Raw genomic sequence first — 18,067 nt, forward strand, 5'->3', positions numbered from 1 at the left:
TCAGACGGCCTGAATACACACTCTTGAGCCAGAGGTATTCTGTGCAGTTTAGCTTTACCCATAGAAAACACCTTCTGCTCAGTGTATAATCATAACGTCCAGAAACACATGAGCATCTCATTTATCTGCTCTAAAGAGGCTGAAGAGAATAAAGGCCAATCAGTTTTAGTTATAATAGAGCTGTCATTGGTTACATCTTGCATGCACTGTAATTTCAATACAAATACTTGGGCATTACAAGATTTTTGGTGAAAATCTTAAAGTGGAATTCCACTGCTTTTCAAAATTTCTCCAGGATTCAAATGTTTAGATGTAAACAAACTCATAGTTTTTATGTGAAATGCACCATACTAGACAAACTTAGCAGCTCAAATTTCTTCACACTGGTGGGGTACAAATCACAAAATGTCTACAACACACCATTTTATGTACTTTTGAAAATGACCAGTGTACCTACACGTCTTCTGAGTTTTTATATGGAATGTTGACAATAATAAAATAGTGGTAAATCTGAAAAAAAGAAAGCCCTGCATGTACTTACATCTAATGTTTAGGCCAAAATCTTATAAAAAAAAATTTGTAAAATCAATGTCTCAGATTTCAAACAGTGTAATCATAACCGTTTCATTTAAAAGCTTTCAGCTTATAGAGGTAAACAATTCTGAGTTGGTATGTTTATAATAGAATAGAAAAGAGCTTCCTGCACACTGGTCAAATTTAAGATCCTATTTTTAGATGACATAGCTGAATTAAAGTTTAATTGCAAATTTCAAATATTGAATTTAGCTCTTCAGAATCTCTTTCACATATATCAAGTCAAATTGTGTGAAATCCAATTGTTACTCATCGTAAAATAGAATGTTTGGAATTCATCTAATACTCACTAATAGGTGGAATTTTGATGTTATTATGCCTGCCAGATACTAAAAAGGACAAATAGAAAAGTTTAATATGTGTACAGTCACATTCAAGAGTTTGGACGCCCCTGGTCAAATTATGTTTTGTTCATTTTCTATGCACACATCTTCTACAGAGAACACACTTCTGCAAATTTTAACACACAGGTACTGTTTATTTGCTTTATATAACACATTGGAAAAAAGAAACATGCAAAGTTAATGCTGCAAATTTTATGTTTACTGTTTTCCAGTAATTCAAAAAAATAATAATAATAGTAATCGTGCACTAATATTTGCAGAAAAGTGCCATATTTCCCTGTAAGGGATGAGTTAACTTATTTTCTCCTAGAACATCAACAAAACCTGCCCAAAATATTTGCCCAAGTGTATTCAAACTTTTGCATATGACCGTATGCCCTAGTTGGGCTAAATATACTGGAGAGTTTCATTCTTAAACAGATGTGTATATAAACATGCACAAACTTACTCTACCTGGCTGAGCTCAGGTGTGTATTGGAGCCAGACGTAGTTTACCAGGCCATCCACCCAAACCACTCTCACCAGAGAAGGACAGAGAAAGTGGCCAATGACTTGTTATTGTTTCAGCTTGATGACCCTGACTGTCATGGCAACAACAAAAAGAAAGGGCCTCTGAAATGGGACGAGCCATCCTCGGACCCTCGTCCCTTTGTGTGCACAGTAATGGAGCTGAGAGAAAGAGAGTTTGATGTGTGTTGAATGGGTTTACCAGGTGAGAATATTGCTCCATTTTCACCTCAGCAGTAATGATGATCAGCATGTTCATGGCCTCCATCACAAGGCAGATGATTGTAGTATATTGACTTTGACAGTGTGTGAAATACGTGAGCATGGCTGTATTTTGACAGCCATTTTTAGTATTCTGGAAAATCACAAAAAAACAGTGCAAAATTTAGTGCAAAAATAATTTAATTCACATAGTTACACATATATATTATCCCACACAAACGCAAACGATGAACCTACGCTAAAAGCATACGCAGATCCATTCCTTAATCTGAAACAGCCACATTACTGTAAAGGCCCTAGAGTTTATTTCAGTGGTCAGCTGTGTGTATGGGAAGTGAGTTTCAGGTCTATAGAATGAGGGATGTTGTGTCGTAGGAGGGGCAGCTACTGTTTTCCAATACGACTATGAAAAGGACCTCCAGGACAATGGCCCTCAGTGTATTCTTCGTCTGGCTCCAATACACAAACTCAAACTTAGCCTTGATTTTGACTGGTCAGGTCAATCTCACAAAGCCACTGAATCATTTCTGGATTTAGCCTAATGCAGTGATTAGAAAAACCATCACAGCATGGCTCTCTAATGGGTCACTATGTTGGCCACTTCAGTCTAATTGAGTTCCAATCCAAAATGCTATATATCCATTTGTAACTATTTGGGATAATTTTGGAATAAGTTTTTGAGAAGAATGACAGCTGATGTATGATGAAAAGTATATTTGTATTCATTTGTATAATAAAGAATAAAGGTGGTATTAATCATAATATGGCACTGATGTTCCTTGCAAGTGTAAGGCACACTCCCAACATATATATATATGATAGATTGATCAGTTTGGATTGAAACGCTTCGATTCTACATGAATGTATTGAATTTACTTGATTCAAATGTGTTTGAATCAAGTACATTTTAACACCACAAAACTTTCTTTTAAAACCATTAAACTTTTTATAACCCTTAAAATATTACTTTTTGTTAATATATTTTACTGATGTGGAATTTGAATGAAGTCATTTCAATAGGATCTGTTGTGAGCTGTATAAAATCTGCAGTGGAAGCCAAGCCATGGATGACTGGATTGGGGATGAATAGGATTAAGATTCTAACAGAATGATGCTGTAAAGGGCTGAAAGTCGGCGTGCCTTTCTTCTGGACAGCGTCTCATGTCCACGCTGTCGTCACGCAGAGGGAAAGTGGAGGGCTGCTTGAAGTGGGAACTGAGGGGTAATATGTAAATACTCTCGGCGTGATAACGGTTGAGAGCAACATGTTAATAAACAGAGCTGACCTGGCCTGGGTGGTCGGCCTGTGGCTGTTTGCGCTCTTCATTAGGCGCGCTGGTGTCAGGCCACTGCGGTAATTAGACAGCGCGCGGCTCAAAGGCACAAACCTGCGCGCCTGTGTTTGACCGCGGTTTAGCGGGGTCCTTACAGCGGCCCCGGCTCACGGCAATGAGCTGCAGAGTTTGCAGAGCTGCCCATAATCCCCGTTTTGAAAGGGACACTGTTTGCACTAAGGCAGTGCAAGAAAGCGAATCACTTCCTTTAGCGAGAGCGCCGCTTTTCATCTGCGCCGTTTCAAGTCCTAATTGAGAGTCCTTAATGAGAAAGTCTTCAGCGGACTGTAGCGGCTTCCTTTAACCTCCCATCACATACATTCAGCCAGACTCACAGGATATTTGGCAACATCCGAATAGCCTCAACACATAGGCATTATTTCATAACACTCCATTACAGCACATGGGTTAATACTGTGTGGTAAACAACACTAACACGCCAGATCAATGAAGGATAATGGTACATTGTTAAAAAGATGGTTCTTCAAGGGTTCTTTAGTAAAGGGAATGATGAAGTTTTATATACTACAATTCCATGATTTAAGGTTTCTCTGCATGGAAAAATGGTTCTTCAGATTGATCAGTAATATAGCACCAAAAAGGGTTCTGCTATTGCTATGATATCAAGCTTGTAAGAACGCTTTCTGGTGCTGTACAGAACCCTTCTCAAACAGGTTCCATAAAGAACCATATCCAACACATTGTGAATCACTCTAAAGAACCACTTTACCATAAAGAGAACCCTTTAAGCATGGAATGGTTCCATTTAGAATTCATGGTTCTAAAGAGAGTGGCTTGAAAAGTCTGTGCTGAATTCTCCACATAGAACCTGTTTGAAAAGGGTTCAAAATAGCATCAAAAAGGGTTCTGCTATTGCCATGATATCAAGCTTGTAACAATAGAAGAACGCTTTCTGGTGCTATATAGAACCCTTTTTAAACAGGCTCTATATAGAAGCATATCCAACACATTCTGAATCAATCTAAAGAAACATTTCACCATGCAAAGAATTTTTAAGCACAGAATGGCCCTGTAGAGAACTCATGGTTCTAAATAGAACCATGCTCATTATTAAAAGCCCTTGAAGAACCATCTTTTTAAGAGTGTATGTAAAAGTTTGGCCAAACTACACACTTTTGCCCATTTTTATGCACACTTGCTGTTCATTTGCTGCATTTAACAAACTGGGAGAAGATAAAAAAAATAAACTGTGAGCTGTCCAAAAGTTATGACACATTTTATATTTTAAAATGAAGTGATCAGATCCAGGGTACGCCCTCTCAATAGATACCCAAAGGGCAGTAAAATTACCTGTTTTTAAATTTGCTTGTTTGCCACCGAGAGCAAAACTACCGAAAGTGTCACCATCCAGAACCTGCAGAAACACGCACCTGGCCATTATGGTGAGGGAGGAGAGCTGATCAGTGTGTTTACTTGGACCGTAAACCTGCGACTTTCATCTGGCACCTCGAGACTGAAACCGAGCTGTGAGATAACGCACTAAACACCCGCAGGTGCCTGGAGTGAAAGTAATGGCCGCATTATGATGGCTTTATAACTGAGTTTCTATCTGAAAAATCGATCGACATCTGAGTGTTGATTTGGATTTTAGATGAACAACATTTCCTTGTAAGGAGACACAGGCCTGGAGACAGGCCTTCAATGTGATTAGAAAACTCTCTTGTGGTGTTTTCTTTTTCTCTTCCACCTCCGAATGTGAGGGTATTTGTTCCGCTGCGTGGCGCTTTCGGCGGCGCGCTTTGATGCCTCAAACACAAAATAAGATGATTTGCTTAAGCTGAATGCTCTCTCTCTCTCTCTCTCTCTCTCTCTCTCTCTCTCTCTCTCTCTCTCTCTTTGTGAATGAGCTTCTCTATCGCACAGCCGTGCAGGAATCTGGAGAAGATACCCCCTGCTCCTCATGCCCCCCCCCCAAGCAGCCTCCATTCCCGGGCTACCTCCGGGGGCACGGAGAGCAAAGGACCATTAGGATATTTGACAATCTCAGCTTGTTACAACTCCATCAGTTAATTGGATCCCTTGTAGCACCGCTCGCTCCACTCATCTGCTACTTTAAAAGACAAAAGCGCAAAAAGGGGAGGGGAACGGGGGGTCGTTGACACCTTGTACTTGGGGGCGTGTATAAAAAGGGAACCCTGGCTTCTCCAAGCCATCACTTCCACTCCTCTCCACTGAAGAACAGCAGACAGCAGTCTAGGAACGGATACCTTTCTGCCTTTCTGGCTTTATTCTCGTTTTCCTATTACACCCTAAGAGGACAACATGCAGCCCTTGGCACGAGCTCACGCCACTTACGGACACGCGGACTGCACAGCGACTACGGCCAAACCACACGTGGGGAAATCGTTCACCATTGACGCGCTGCTGGCGAGGCCTGAGCACGCGGAGCGCCCCAGGACCGGCTCCTTCAGGAGCGCGCACAGCCCCAGCGCGCTGCTCCCGGTGTGCCCGCCGCTCCCGCACTATATGTACAGCCCGAGCTTCGTGCACGCGCAGCCCAGCTACCCGGTCTACTGCTGCCCGCCGTACGGCTACCACTCCTCCTGCCGCGGAGCAGTTTACTCACAAGGTAAGCGCTCGCGACCTTTTCTGATCAATTTGATCATCTGATCAATCACTAGGCTTAAGATTCAAAGACTCAATGATACTCAATAAGCTTAAACCTATGGTGAATGGACACTGATAGAGCTGCTAATCCATGTAATCCACACTGAATTCTCCACATTGACCATATCGTCCACTTTCCTCCACAGATGCAGTCCTGGCTAAAACAAGCGCGCTGCAACAGCACTACAAGCACAAGGCCGGCAAGTCCAAGAGGATGCGCACGAGCTTCACCAACGAGCAGCTCTCGCGCCTGGAGAAGGAGTTCGCGCGCCAGCAGTACATGGTGGGCTCCGAGCGATTCCTCTTAGCGTCCGCACTGCAGCTCACTGAGGCTCAGGTAGGTTACCAACAAGAGCACAAACACTGGACCGCAGCTTCACTTAAACCAGAAAAGCTCTATGAGAGATCAACGCTAAAAAACCGCTTTGCTTCTCCTCTCCAGGTCAAAGTGTGGTTCCAGAACAGACGCATCAAGTGGAGGAAGCAGAGTCTGGAGCAGCAGCAGGCCAAACTGGCCAAGCTGGGCCTGGCAGGACCACCCAAAAGCCCCGGCTCTCAGGGCCGCGAGGACGAGGGAGACGAGGACGAGCACGACTTCACCGAGGACTCCGAGGTGGACGTGGACATCGACGACTCTCTGAACGACTGAGAAAAAGAACTCCAGTGACTTTCACTGTCACACACTGCGATTTGTACATATCTGGACTGCTACAGATGGAGTAGCTCCCTCCCTCCTTTGTAAAAATATTTAATTATAGATTTATTAGATATATTTAAGTCGTTTCTGTATTATTGCTCTTATGAGAGTACGCTTTCTTCTTTTTGTACACGTTTGTATGGATGAAATAAACCAAATATATTTTTTAAAATGAACAGCTAGTACTATTCTTTCAGTGTGGCTCTGGGGCAACTTTGTGGAGAGCAAAGTCATATGGATAAATATGGTAAACAATAGACAACAATGAGAATGCACAGAAAAATAAAATATATAAAGTAAAATAAAAGATAATGCACATCTAAAAACAGACCAAGCTGCTGATAAGACAAAACAAATATCTCAGTTATGAAATGCAATTTTTAAAAGTGCAATTTTTAAAAATTCTTGTGGAAGGATGCAAGTCAGCATCATTACTGAAATCTGAAAAAGGTTTAATACAGCATTTTTATGCTTACAGCCTCCAGATTAAATGTTCAGGTCATAAACACATTGGGCCTCATTCACCAATGTCTTCCTAAGTTTTTTTCTTAAAAGTGTTCTTGAGAAAGGTCCTAAGAAAAAGTCTACGTCAGATTCATGACGTGTTCTTAAACCACAGAACTGTTCACACCTTTGTGCTCTTGAGTGTGTGTAGATTCTTACAAATCCCAAATAAGAAAACATTGGTGAATGTCAGAATCTGCAGTTTTAAGAAGTAATTTCCTCTTAATAACAGTTGGTAAATGAGGCCCATAATGTGTACTTAATGATTTTCCATCACTAAATTTCATTGTAACAGCTCTTTCTGGGAGTAAAATGTTTGATTAAATGTTAATGTTTTGTTCACTTTGCAGTATTTAGAAAGCTTAACTGAAGCCCAACTTCGTTTCACAATCCACAAATGATTTTTTCTTGTGTTCAGTGAGAGCACCAGGCTGAATAATGTGAGCTTGAGAACATATCAAGCTACCTCTTCTTGTGAAAAACAAGCTAAAGTATGCAAACTAAGTATTTTCAACACGTCAAGAAAAACACCTGAAACTTAAGGCAACTGAGGAGCACAACTGAGCACTAATTATCTATTACATGAAATCATTTGGTGACTATTACTTTTGACAAGCCTAAGAGTTCTTAAAAAAGTATTAAAGGACTAAAATTCTGCATAACCAAATCATTATGAGTCTCCATTGTTTATTTTATTATTAGTTATTTTTTTTACATCATTTGAAACCTCTAGCTGCTCTTTACGTTGGAAATCTCATGCCGAACAGACCATCAGAAATGTTCCAAAAGTACTTGGAAACAATCTTCTTACATTAACTTACATTAAAAGTTTAAGGTGAATTGCATATATTTTCCAAAATCTCTGTGTGATTAAATTGTTAAGTAAAAACTGTTAAATATTGTTAAGTAAAATGTGCCATTTCTAGAGGAACTTGCCAAGTCAGATTTTTTTTATTTACAGTGGTGGTGATAGGAACCAGATGTCTGAAGAGTTCAATGCCTCTGAAAGGTAACTCACAAAAAGAGTATTACTTGGAATGGTTTTTGATACATTGTCTAATTCCTGATTTATGATAGTTTTGAGAAAAGGTTTTGGCCTATTTAAAAACCTATATGGCTGAGGTATATATGCAGGGCATGTCTGACAAAATAGGCACCAAAGAAAACTTTTTTTTTTCTGATTTACATGTACACATGTAGGTCCCCTGTCATTTTGGATAGTAAATAAAAAGGCTGTGTTCCTGCTGTAGCTCACCACCCCGGTTCCCTTCACCACCACTGAAAAATGAAATCTGAGTTTCTCTACAATGCATCTCCTATCAAACTATTCTGAATTACTTTATTTACATTCCAACCACTGAATTATGCAGACTTTCTGAAAAATCGGTGGTATTCTTCCTTAAAAGGTCTCCTTTTGCTGACTAAAGCATTCAGCCCACAAGATTAGTCACAAATGTGACATGTAGTCAAGTAAAGCAGACCAAATAAACCAAATACTGCTTTAAACATACATGTCTTTGGGTCTAGGCCTGTCTCATCTGCCATCAGTTCAGTATTTATTCCAGTGTGAGTGTAGTTAGATGAAACTAACGTGCACAAAGTTGAAAGATTTTAATAGTAATGTTATGCACATATATATATATATATATACCAATATGATCTGCACTGGTCTGTGAAGTGCTGAGCTAAAGCTAATGATGGTCTCAGTCTGAGCCCAGCTGTAGCACCGGGAGACATGCTGCCTCTCTGGCTCCAAGCAGATCTCCTCATTTAAGGGAGAAAGAGAGAATGTCTCCACATCATAGACAGAGCCTTTTAGGCATGGAGCTGTCCTCTGCTTGTGTTTTCTCCATAGCACACTGAAGCACGCTAAAGCCTGTTAGCATGGTGGCTTTGTGCAGCTGCAGGCCTGGCGATCGTGATTAGTTTGGATTAGTAATCCTTCACTAAGAACACAGCAATTATTAGTTAACACACTTGTCACAATGTTTCTTTTCTGCTCTCTTAATCCAGATAATCCTTGAAGGGAAGACTACAGAGAGGCTAAAGGAACCAGCTCAATGAGACAATTATAGCCACAACACAATGCAAAATGGGGAATCAAATGGGCAAAGATGAGAGTAATGAAATAATCAAACTTGCTGAAGTATGTGAACGTTCTGTCCATTGCAGCCCACCGGTGATCTCACAGCTCAGAGGACCTCAATAGGCCTACACATTCATCTACACTCTTTACAAAGATGGTTCTTCAAGGGTTCTTTAGTAAAGACAATGGTTCTATTCAGAACTACATCTTTAAAGGGTTAGTTTGCATGGTGAAACGGTTCTTTAAATTGATGGAGAACATTTTTAAAAAAAGTTTATACAGAACCTTTTTGAAAAAAGTTCTGCTATTGCTATGATGTTAAGCTTGTAGCAAAGGAAGACCCTGCTTGCAATACAGTGGAATAGTCTAGGCCTAAATCTTTGCCCAGGCTAAGAAGAATAATGACTGATCACTGCTGAAGACATAATAGTCCAGGACTTGGTTTAATATGCACCTAAAATGCAGCTGAGTGAGTATGACAGTTCATTGATTTGTGCCCTGGCTGTTCTGGCTTTCGCTGGCCTGCAGGTCACGTTTCACATGATTACTGGCTTTAAGACATGAATAAAGCCTATTAGGAGTGCACTGTCAGACAAGCCTGCAGTCTTTCATTATACCCCAATCCCTTTTAAACAGGCACTTGTAGCAACTCTGTGAAACACACAAGGAGAGAGAGAGAGAGAGAGAGAGAGAGAGTCCTACATGTCTTACTATTGAAGACAAGAAATGTTTTATATTGTGCTGAAACTGATGTCCTGCATTTAAAAGTTTATAGAAATGTATAGACAGCTTAATGTTTTCTCGAAACTATTATTAACAGAGTTATTAAACAGAGTTATCAAAGGAGCTGCATATTTCATGGGTCTACATAACATTATAGTTCCTAAACAGTAACTTTACAGGAGAACAGTAACTTTACAGGAGACGGAAAGTTCTTCAAGGTTAATTCCACTGATTTTTCAAAATTTCTACATAAATCGTTGAGATGAAGTCATCCAGAGTGTTTGGAATTGTACGGAAACCCTTACAGAAAAGTCACGTATATTTCACACATGAAATTCATGTGATTTTTCTGTCAGGGAAATTTCTGTACGGGAAATTTCTTTACAGTGGTGCAGATCCAGGGGTTTCAAGGTCTACAATACAAATATAGCCATTTTATTTATTATTACAAAAACAGTGGACCTGTACATGAGGTTTTGTATGTATATACATATCTGAGTTTTTAAAATCAAAGTAAATCTGAAAAGTTTTCTTTGGGGAAGCATGAAACTCTTTGGACGTCTGGTTCCTATCACCACCACTGTGAACAATTCTGAAGATCATTTCACATCAAACCACCCTGAATGACTTTGTTTACATCTTAACCACTGAATTCATCTTTAACTTTCAATGTAAGTTAATGTAACAAGATTATTAATTTTGGAATACTTCTGTTGCTCCACTCAGCAACTTTACACACAATGCAAAAAGCAGCAAATGTTGTGCTTTTTAAATGAACAAAAATGGACATTTATGACTTTGTTCAGATAGCCACTGTAACGTACCATTAAGCTGATGCCAATGACTTTGCTTTCTACTTTCTGAGTGAGGATGAAGGAGCAAAGCCAGAAAATAAATAGAAATGTATAGAAACAAAAACAAAGCTTCTTTCTTCATCCCTTCATCTCCTATTGTGCATGCACTGGTGTCTCTTCACAGATCCCTTCCTGTCTACAGGTTTGATTAGCTGAACTCATCCCTTTGTGTGTGTGTTTGATTATGTATGGACAAAGCATCTCTGATGTGATCTAATGTAATCCCACAGCAGGCCAGGAGATTCGGGGGAGCGGGGGGTGGACCCTGAGAAAAACCACAGGAACAGCGAAAAAAGGGGAGGGGAGCTCACCATTCCAATTAGTCACTGCTCCCCTGCGCTCCCCCCAAAGAGCTCCAGTCTGCACCCCCTGCCAGCAGTATTAGCACTGCAGCTCATCACTTCATCTCACCACTGCATCATCTTCTTCTCTGACAAACTCCCAGGCTCGACTAACCTCGACTTTACACTCTAACATTGGAAAACTTGAAAAAGTTTACAAATAGTTCTAAGAGGTAATTATTATGGGTCACTAACAGATGGAAGGTTAAGAGAAGTTCATTCATTCACAAAGACCACCCTATTTAGTTGGCAAAATGTGTAAAATGTAGGAAACTGGCCCAGATCTCAACCAGGAGCATACGGGCCTCCGCTGAATGGAAAAGAACATAAAACAGAGGATGAGGATTTTAAAAACGCTCTTAAAACCGAAGTAGAGGATTGTAAAAGTCTGGTGTTTGCATTTTATTTGTAGAGCCCTGCCCTGCCACTCTATCTTGCAGTCATTAGCATTCATTACTAGCGTTTGAAGTAGAGCAGGGCTATTGAGGCTTTGTGAAGGGTTTCATATGGAGCACACAATGACTTCTAACGCGGGGGAGAAGGTGGATGAAAAGAGCACAAGGCGAAGGCCCCTCTCTAAACGAGCCCTGTATGCTAATGGCACATCCCAGCCAACTTCTCAATGAAGCCCTTTTTAAACTCTCAGGAAATTGAGTCGTTCCTGTTTTCCCAAGGATTCAGTGCGAGAACAGCGAGCGTCCAGAACGAGACGAGCGCAATTACCCAAAAGAAGCCAGACAGAGCGAGCGAGAGAAATGACCACACCACCAATAATACAGAGTAAAAATTAACTAGAAGTTACTGGAGCCCTCCATAAGCTCCCTGATCGAGTTCTTCTTGCAGGTGGCGAATCTGCTCCATTTCGCACGCAGGTGACAGCGGTGAGCTGAGTGTGATTCTTCTCAGCTCGTTCAGATCGAGTGAAAACCTGCAGCTTGTTAAGCAGAACAGATTAGTTGAACACACAGAGTTAACGTGGAACAAAATGGCCAGTTAGTTTATTAATGAGGGGAGGTGTGTGCGCGTCCGGTTGAGATGCCTGAGCTACTGCATCCTTTCTCTCTCTTCTGTTTGCTCTCAACACCAGCCCATCAACAGCCATGCATATAGAAGAGGCCAAATCGAGCAGACCTCTCCAGCAGCTTCCGTGTAAACAGCGCATTTCAGGCGGCGATGCATGTGAATGCTGCTTTATTCAGTCTGCACTGCTTCTTTATGTTTCTCTGTAAGCTGCTAATAGAAACCGTCGTTTTCGCGCAGCGCTGCTACTCAGTCTGAAATGAGACGGGAAATTATGTGAGACGCACTGCAGCTTTAAAATACTCCCATCAATACACTGTCCATGTCTCTACACGAAGCTAACAGTTCATAGCCTCATTTGCTTCAATATTTATTTGCTACAACAGCAGCTCCGGACAGGCTCATTTCATATCCAGTCTCAGCTGATACCAAACAGCTGAATTAGTAAACTAGGAAATGTTAGGAAATGGGAAATTAGAAAACAATTCTCTTTTGTCTATGTGGATATAGTTGTACTCACAACAGGAATAAAGTGGCTTAGAGTCTATATTTTGAATAGTTCGCTTTGTTATGCTTTATTTCTCTGAGGTGTAGAGCATTCATTATGAGGCTGTCATTAGATATGAAAGATTAAATATATTTGTAAGCAAATTAGAGCAATAGTCATGAATAACAGCAGTCTGAGCAGCTTCACTTACACTTGTTCACTGGCTTATATATTGTTAAGTAAGTGAATAAATAAGTAGGTTTAGAAGGAAAGCACAAGTGTTGGCCATTATTAGCTTCCCACATGAAAAGTGATTTTTTTTTATCTTGCAGCTCATCTAAACTGTATCAAAATTTTGCCAGGACACCAAATATTGATAAATCTTCACATTCCAAAATAATACCATCTGAATAAACAAACTAAATAGTGTACTTTGTGAAAAATCATTCTGAACTCTTTCTGTGTAGTTGGAAATTTCCTCACAGTTTAAATAAGCTGATAACCAGTAATGGCTGTGTTGAGTTTCTGTCAGTCTGGAGCTTTTAATTAATATTGAGCAGAATCGCTGTTGTAGGAGAAACCTGCCTCTACTGGCTTCATGATGCAAATGGTACTTCAGAATGACACTTGAGGCTGAATGAAGGGGATGAAATACGTGTAGCCTATGGGGCTGGGGGTGAGTGCTAGACGCAGGACTTGGCTAGCCTCAGTTTCTGTCTGACTGCATGGCAGTACACAAAGTGACTAAAGACTATCAATGGGTAAAATGAGGCAGTAGTTTAGTTGACCACTCACCAGCAATAGGATGAGGGAGCAGGTGACTCTCAGATTTGAGGAAAAGAGTGAAAAGAAAGAAAGAAAGAAAGAAAGAAAGAAAGAAAGACAGAAAGAGGATCACATTTTGACTATGTATATCTGCTTAGCCAGGAGAGGAACAGGATTTCCTTACAGCCTAGTCATATAGGTTCAGACATGATAAAACTTGGCTGACAATAGAAACTCAGTTATGTGGTCACTGTAAGACACAGAGGCTGGAGTCTGCGATCACATATCAACGATCAATTTGTCTAAAGGGAACAATCTCTTATTCGATAAAGTGGCAAAGAAAACTGGGAGGGAAAGGAAAGGACTGGAAAAGGAAGGACTATTTAAAACATACTGTCACAATCTCATAATACAATCCCATAATGATTTAGTTCCCAATAAAACAACTGTTTTTTACTGATTGTTTGACTGAGGCAATACTTCAATTCACCTGAATATTCCTAAGAAAAGAAAGGGAGATAAAGAAAGAAAGACAGAGACGTGCATGTAATGATACAGGAAATGGAATTATATATTATTTTTACCTATGTCTCACATGTCCTGCATATGCTGGCAAAACTTACAACTCATCCACATAATGCTCATAATTAAAGGGAAATTCCACTGATTTGTCAGACAATTTCTGTAGAATTAAATGGCTGAGATATATAAAGTCATCCAGAGTGATTTGATGTGAAATGCTGCATTCTAAAGAAACTTACTGACTCCAGTTTCTTTACAGTGGTAAGAAAACTGATAGATGAACCTACACGTGTCTTCTGAGTTTTTACATGTAATGTTGATGATGGTAAAATAGTAGTAAATCTGAAAAAATACAATTTCTTTGAGTACTATTTTGCCTTACAACACCCTGCATGTACCTTTTCTGCCAGGAATTGATTTAAAAATTATGTTTCAGGCCAAAAACCTTTCTCAAAACTGTTGTAAAAAATGTCTCAGGCATCAAGCAGCATATTTGTAACCTTTTCATAAAATAGCTGTCTGTGAGATTCAAAGAGGCATTAAATGCTTCAGACGTCTGGTTCCTATCGCAACCACTGTGAACAATTCTGAATCTGTAATTTTCTTTAGAACGATGTATTTCACATGAAACCACTCAGAATGATGCTGTTCACATCTTAATGATTAAATCATGCGGAAGTTATGAAAAATCACTGGAATTCCTCTCTAAGTACAATGGGTAAAGTTTATTTCCAGAAACATTTCTTCAGCTTTCAAACAATTACTGAATATTCAATGAGATGCAAATGAATAATAAACAACATTACTGTCACATTGTATGATCAGCACCTGGTTGTGTATTGCACATCATGCACTCCTCCCACGAAACTGACAGCTCAAAGTAACGTACTAGTGCCACTCTCCAGAGCCAAGGAGTGTTAGAACTGTTACAGAGAAGAGAAAACTTCAAAACAGAAGTATTTGTTCTCTTTACTAAACTCTTAACCTCAAATGTAACTCTGATGGCTTAATTAAAGGCTCAATTACACTATAGTTAATGCAATGTTCACCCAGGCTGGCCTCTATATAATCACTGTACTGCAGGACAGCTCTGTAACAGAAGAAGACTTCTTGGCTGTGCACAGTGGCATTATCTGTTACAGATTACATGCTGCTGGAGAAACAGGGATAATGAAGTTGTGAACATTCATGACCACTTGTGACTTTTGAGAATTGTAATAGTGATAGGAACAATTATTTGGCTAGTTTAAAGGCTGGATTTCAGTTGTTATTTTTGTTTGCTTACATTTGAAATCATTTCGAAACTGACAAATAATGAATGTTAAAACAGGCAAGTAAATGAAAAGACAGAAAAATGTGGCCCATTAGATTTAGTGACATTTTCCATAATATCAGTGCTGAGAATAAAATCTAAACTGAATGATAGTGTTGTTAACCCCCATGGAAAAAATAGGGTTTGCACCTCTGAAATCTCAATTTAACCCCTGCGTACACCCCTATGCACATACAAAAAACGTTATTTACTTTAACATTTTAAACTGGTAGCTGTCATTATCAATTTTGATGATCACTTGATGATCAGTCAAATTAGACTGTAATAAAAGCACTATAAATCGGTAATTATAAAAAACAGGCAAAAAATGTTTAAAATGTTAATATATGATATATATATATATATATATATATATATATATATATTATATATATATATATATATATATATATATATATATAACGATATTCCCAAACATAATTGGTATTATATTTTAATGTACTAATGTATTACTAATGTATTCATACATTTCTGTGCAAAAAAATGGCCCAAAATGGCAAAACATTAAGCTTTTAATGGTCTTAACAACAAATCATTACACAAATAGATAAAGTAATGGGCTAGGTTTTCCCTTTCTTTAAATATTGAAATCTGATGTGAGACCAAATATTTTCTATAGGGCATTTTTTACACTGAACTGTACATGTGCACATGCAGCACTTGTATGACAAAATCCCAATTTTCCAAAAAAGTTGGGATGCTGTAAAATGTAATTAAATGTAAATAAAAATGGAATGCAATGATTTGCAAATCTCACAGAGCCATTTTATTCAAAATAGAACAGATGTTGAAAGTGAGATTTTACCATTTCATGAAAAACATTAATTTGTTTAGAACTTGATGGCAGCAACGCATCTCAAAAAGTTGGGACAGGGGTAACAAAAGGCTGGAAAAGTAAGTGGTACTAATAGAAAAAACAGCTGGAGAAGGAACTCACATGACTGGGTATAAAAAGAGCATTTTAGAGAGGCAGAGTCTCTCAGAAGCAAAGATGGGCAGAGGTTCACCAATCTGCAAAAACAAAAAAACTGCATCTAAAAACTGTGGAACAATTATAGAAAAATGTTCCTCAGTGTAAAATTGTGAAGACTTTGGTTATCCCACCATCTACAGTACACAAAATTGGCAAAAGATTCAGAGAATCTGGAGAAATCCCTGCACACAAGGGACAAGACCGACGGTCAATATTGGATGCTTGTGATCTTCGGGCCCTCAGGCGGCACTGCATTGAAAACAGGTATGATTCTGTACTGGAATTCACTGCATGGGCTCAGGAACACTTTCAGAAATCACTGTCTGTGAACAAAGATCGCCATGCAATCCACCAATGCAAGGGAACGAAGAAACCATATATAAACAGGATCCAGAAATGCTGCCAAATTATCTGGTCCCAAGCTCATATAAGATAGACTGAGGCAAAGTGGAAAAGTGTCCTGTGGTCCAATGAATCAAAATTTTAAATTCTTTTTGGAAATAACGGACACTGCATCCTCCACATTAAAGACCTCCCAGCTTGTTATTAGCACACAGTTCAAAAGCCAGCATCCATGATGGTATGGGGGAGCATTAGTGCACATGGCATAGGTGTCTTGCACATCTGTGAAGGCACCATTAATGCTGAACGAAATATGCAGGTTTTGGCAACATATGCTGCCATCCAGACAACGTCTCTTTCAGGGAAGGCCTTGCATATTTCAGCACGTCAATGCTAAACCACATACTGCATCCATCACAACAGCAAGGCTTTGCAGAAGAAGAGTCCGGGTACTGAACTGGCCTGACTGCAGTCCAGACCTTTCACCAATATACATTTGGCGTGCCATGAAACGAAAAATCCAGCAAAGAAGACTCAGGACTGTTGAGCAGCTAGAATCCTACATCAGACAAGAATGGGACAACATTCCTCTCCCAAAACTCCAGCAATTGGTCTCCTCACTTCCCAGATGTTTACAGACTGTTGTTAAAAGAAGAGGGGATGCTACACAAGGGTATACATGGCCCTGTCCCACATTTTTAAGGATGCATTGCTGCCATCAAGTTCTAAATGAGTTAATGTTTTTCATGAAATGGTATAATGTCTCAATTTCAACATCTGATATGTGTTCTATGTTCTATTATGATTATAATATGGGTCTACAAGATTTGCAAATCATTGTATTCTGTTTTTATTTACATTTATTAACATTTTACACAGCTTCCCAACCTTTTTGGAATTGGGGTTGTAAATTCTAATCTCTAAGGTGTCATCATTAAAGGTCTATGAATAATTTTTGACTCTCTTTCTGTTCTGTCATGCTAAAGTGGTCCACATGGTGGCGGCATAGCATTTCAGAATCAGAATCACTTTATTTTGCTAAGTATTTTACACAGATGAGAAATTTGTCTTAGTGAGCGCACATGTATGACATGCAATACTAAATAGACCAAACAAGTACACCGACAATAATAAAGATTCAAAAGACAATACAGCAACTAAGCAAAAACACAAAATAAAAACAGAATAAAAAATGCAAGACTAGATATAAAAGAGTCCATGTCAAGTCCAATGATATAAATGTCCTGAAGCTTTGGCAGATGACCTTAAGTTTCTACTGGTTATATGGCCTGGAATTTACCCCGCATACAAAATATATTGGAAGCAATATATAATAAACTATACATTAAATTCATTGTAATGTATTTTCAGTATTTCACATTCTTGAACTAGGATAACTACACCGGTTTTATCCAGAACTCATGGATATCAAAGGTGAAGTGCTGTCACTCAAACACTTTCTTGCAAGGTCAATTTCTCACAACTGCTGCACTTCAGTCTGAATGAACAGATGAAAAGCACACCATTTCCTTCTCTATAGAATTTTACCCACAGCAGAGAGTGTAGAAGCACTGCAGTGCACCCATGAGGGCAGATTGCATACTATTACACTTTGCTCATTTTCTATTTCTACCTGCTTATGCTTGAGTTATCAACATTCATTTGGGACAGAAATGAACTGCACCAGAGGCAATGTATACTAAATATATGTATATTACTCAATCATTTTTAACATACTGTAAACATTACTACCGGTGCATTAGTGACAACCATAGTAGGGTTGGTTGTCAC

General features: G+C 39.2%; 1 protein-coding gene across 1 annotated transcript; it reads left to right on the plus strand.

The window, feature by feature from the left end:
- Nucleotides 1-5,284: 5,284 nt before the first annotated feature.
- Nucleotides 5,285-6,278, plus strand: noto (notochord homeobox). The gene is made up of 3 exons (XM_036573422.1): nt 5,285-5,591; nt 5,776-5,966; nt 6,072-6,278. The coding sequence occupies exons 1-3, from the start codon at nt 5,285-5,287 to the stop codon at nt 6,276-6,278; spliced, it is 705 nt and encodes a 234-aa protein (XP_036429315.1).
- The last annotated feature ends 11,789 nt before the right edge of the window (nt 6,279-18,067 follow it).

Source organism: Colossoma macropomum, unplaced genomic scaffold (genome assembly GCF_904425465.1).
Source record: "Colossoma macropomum unplaced genomic scaffold, Colossoma_macropomum, whole genome shotgun sequence".
NCBI lineage: Eukaryota > Metazoa > Chordata > Actinopteri > Characiformes > Serrasalmidae > Colossoma > Colossoma macropomum.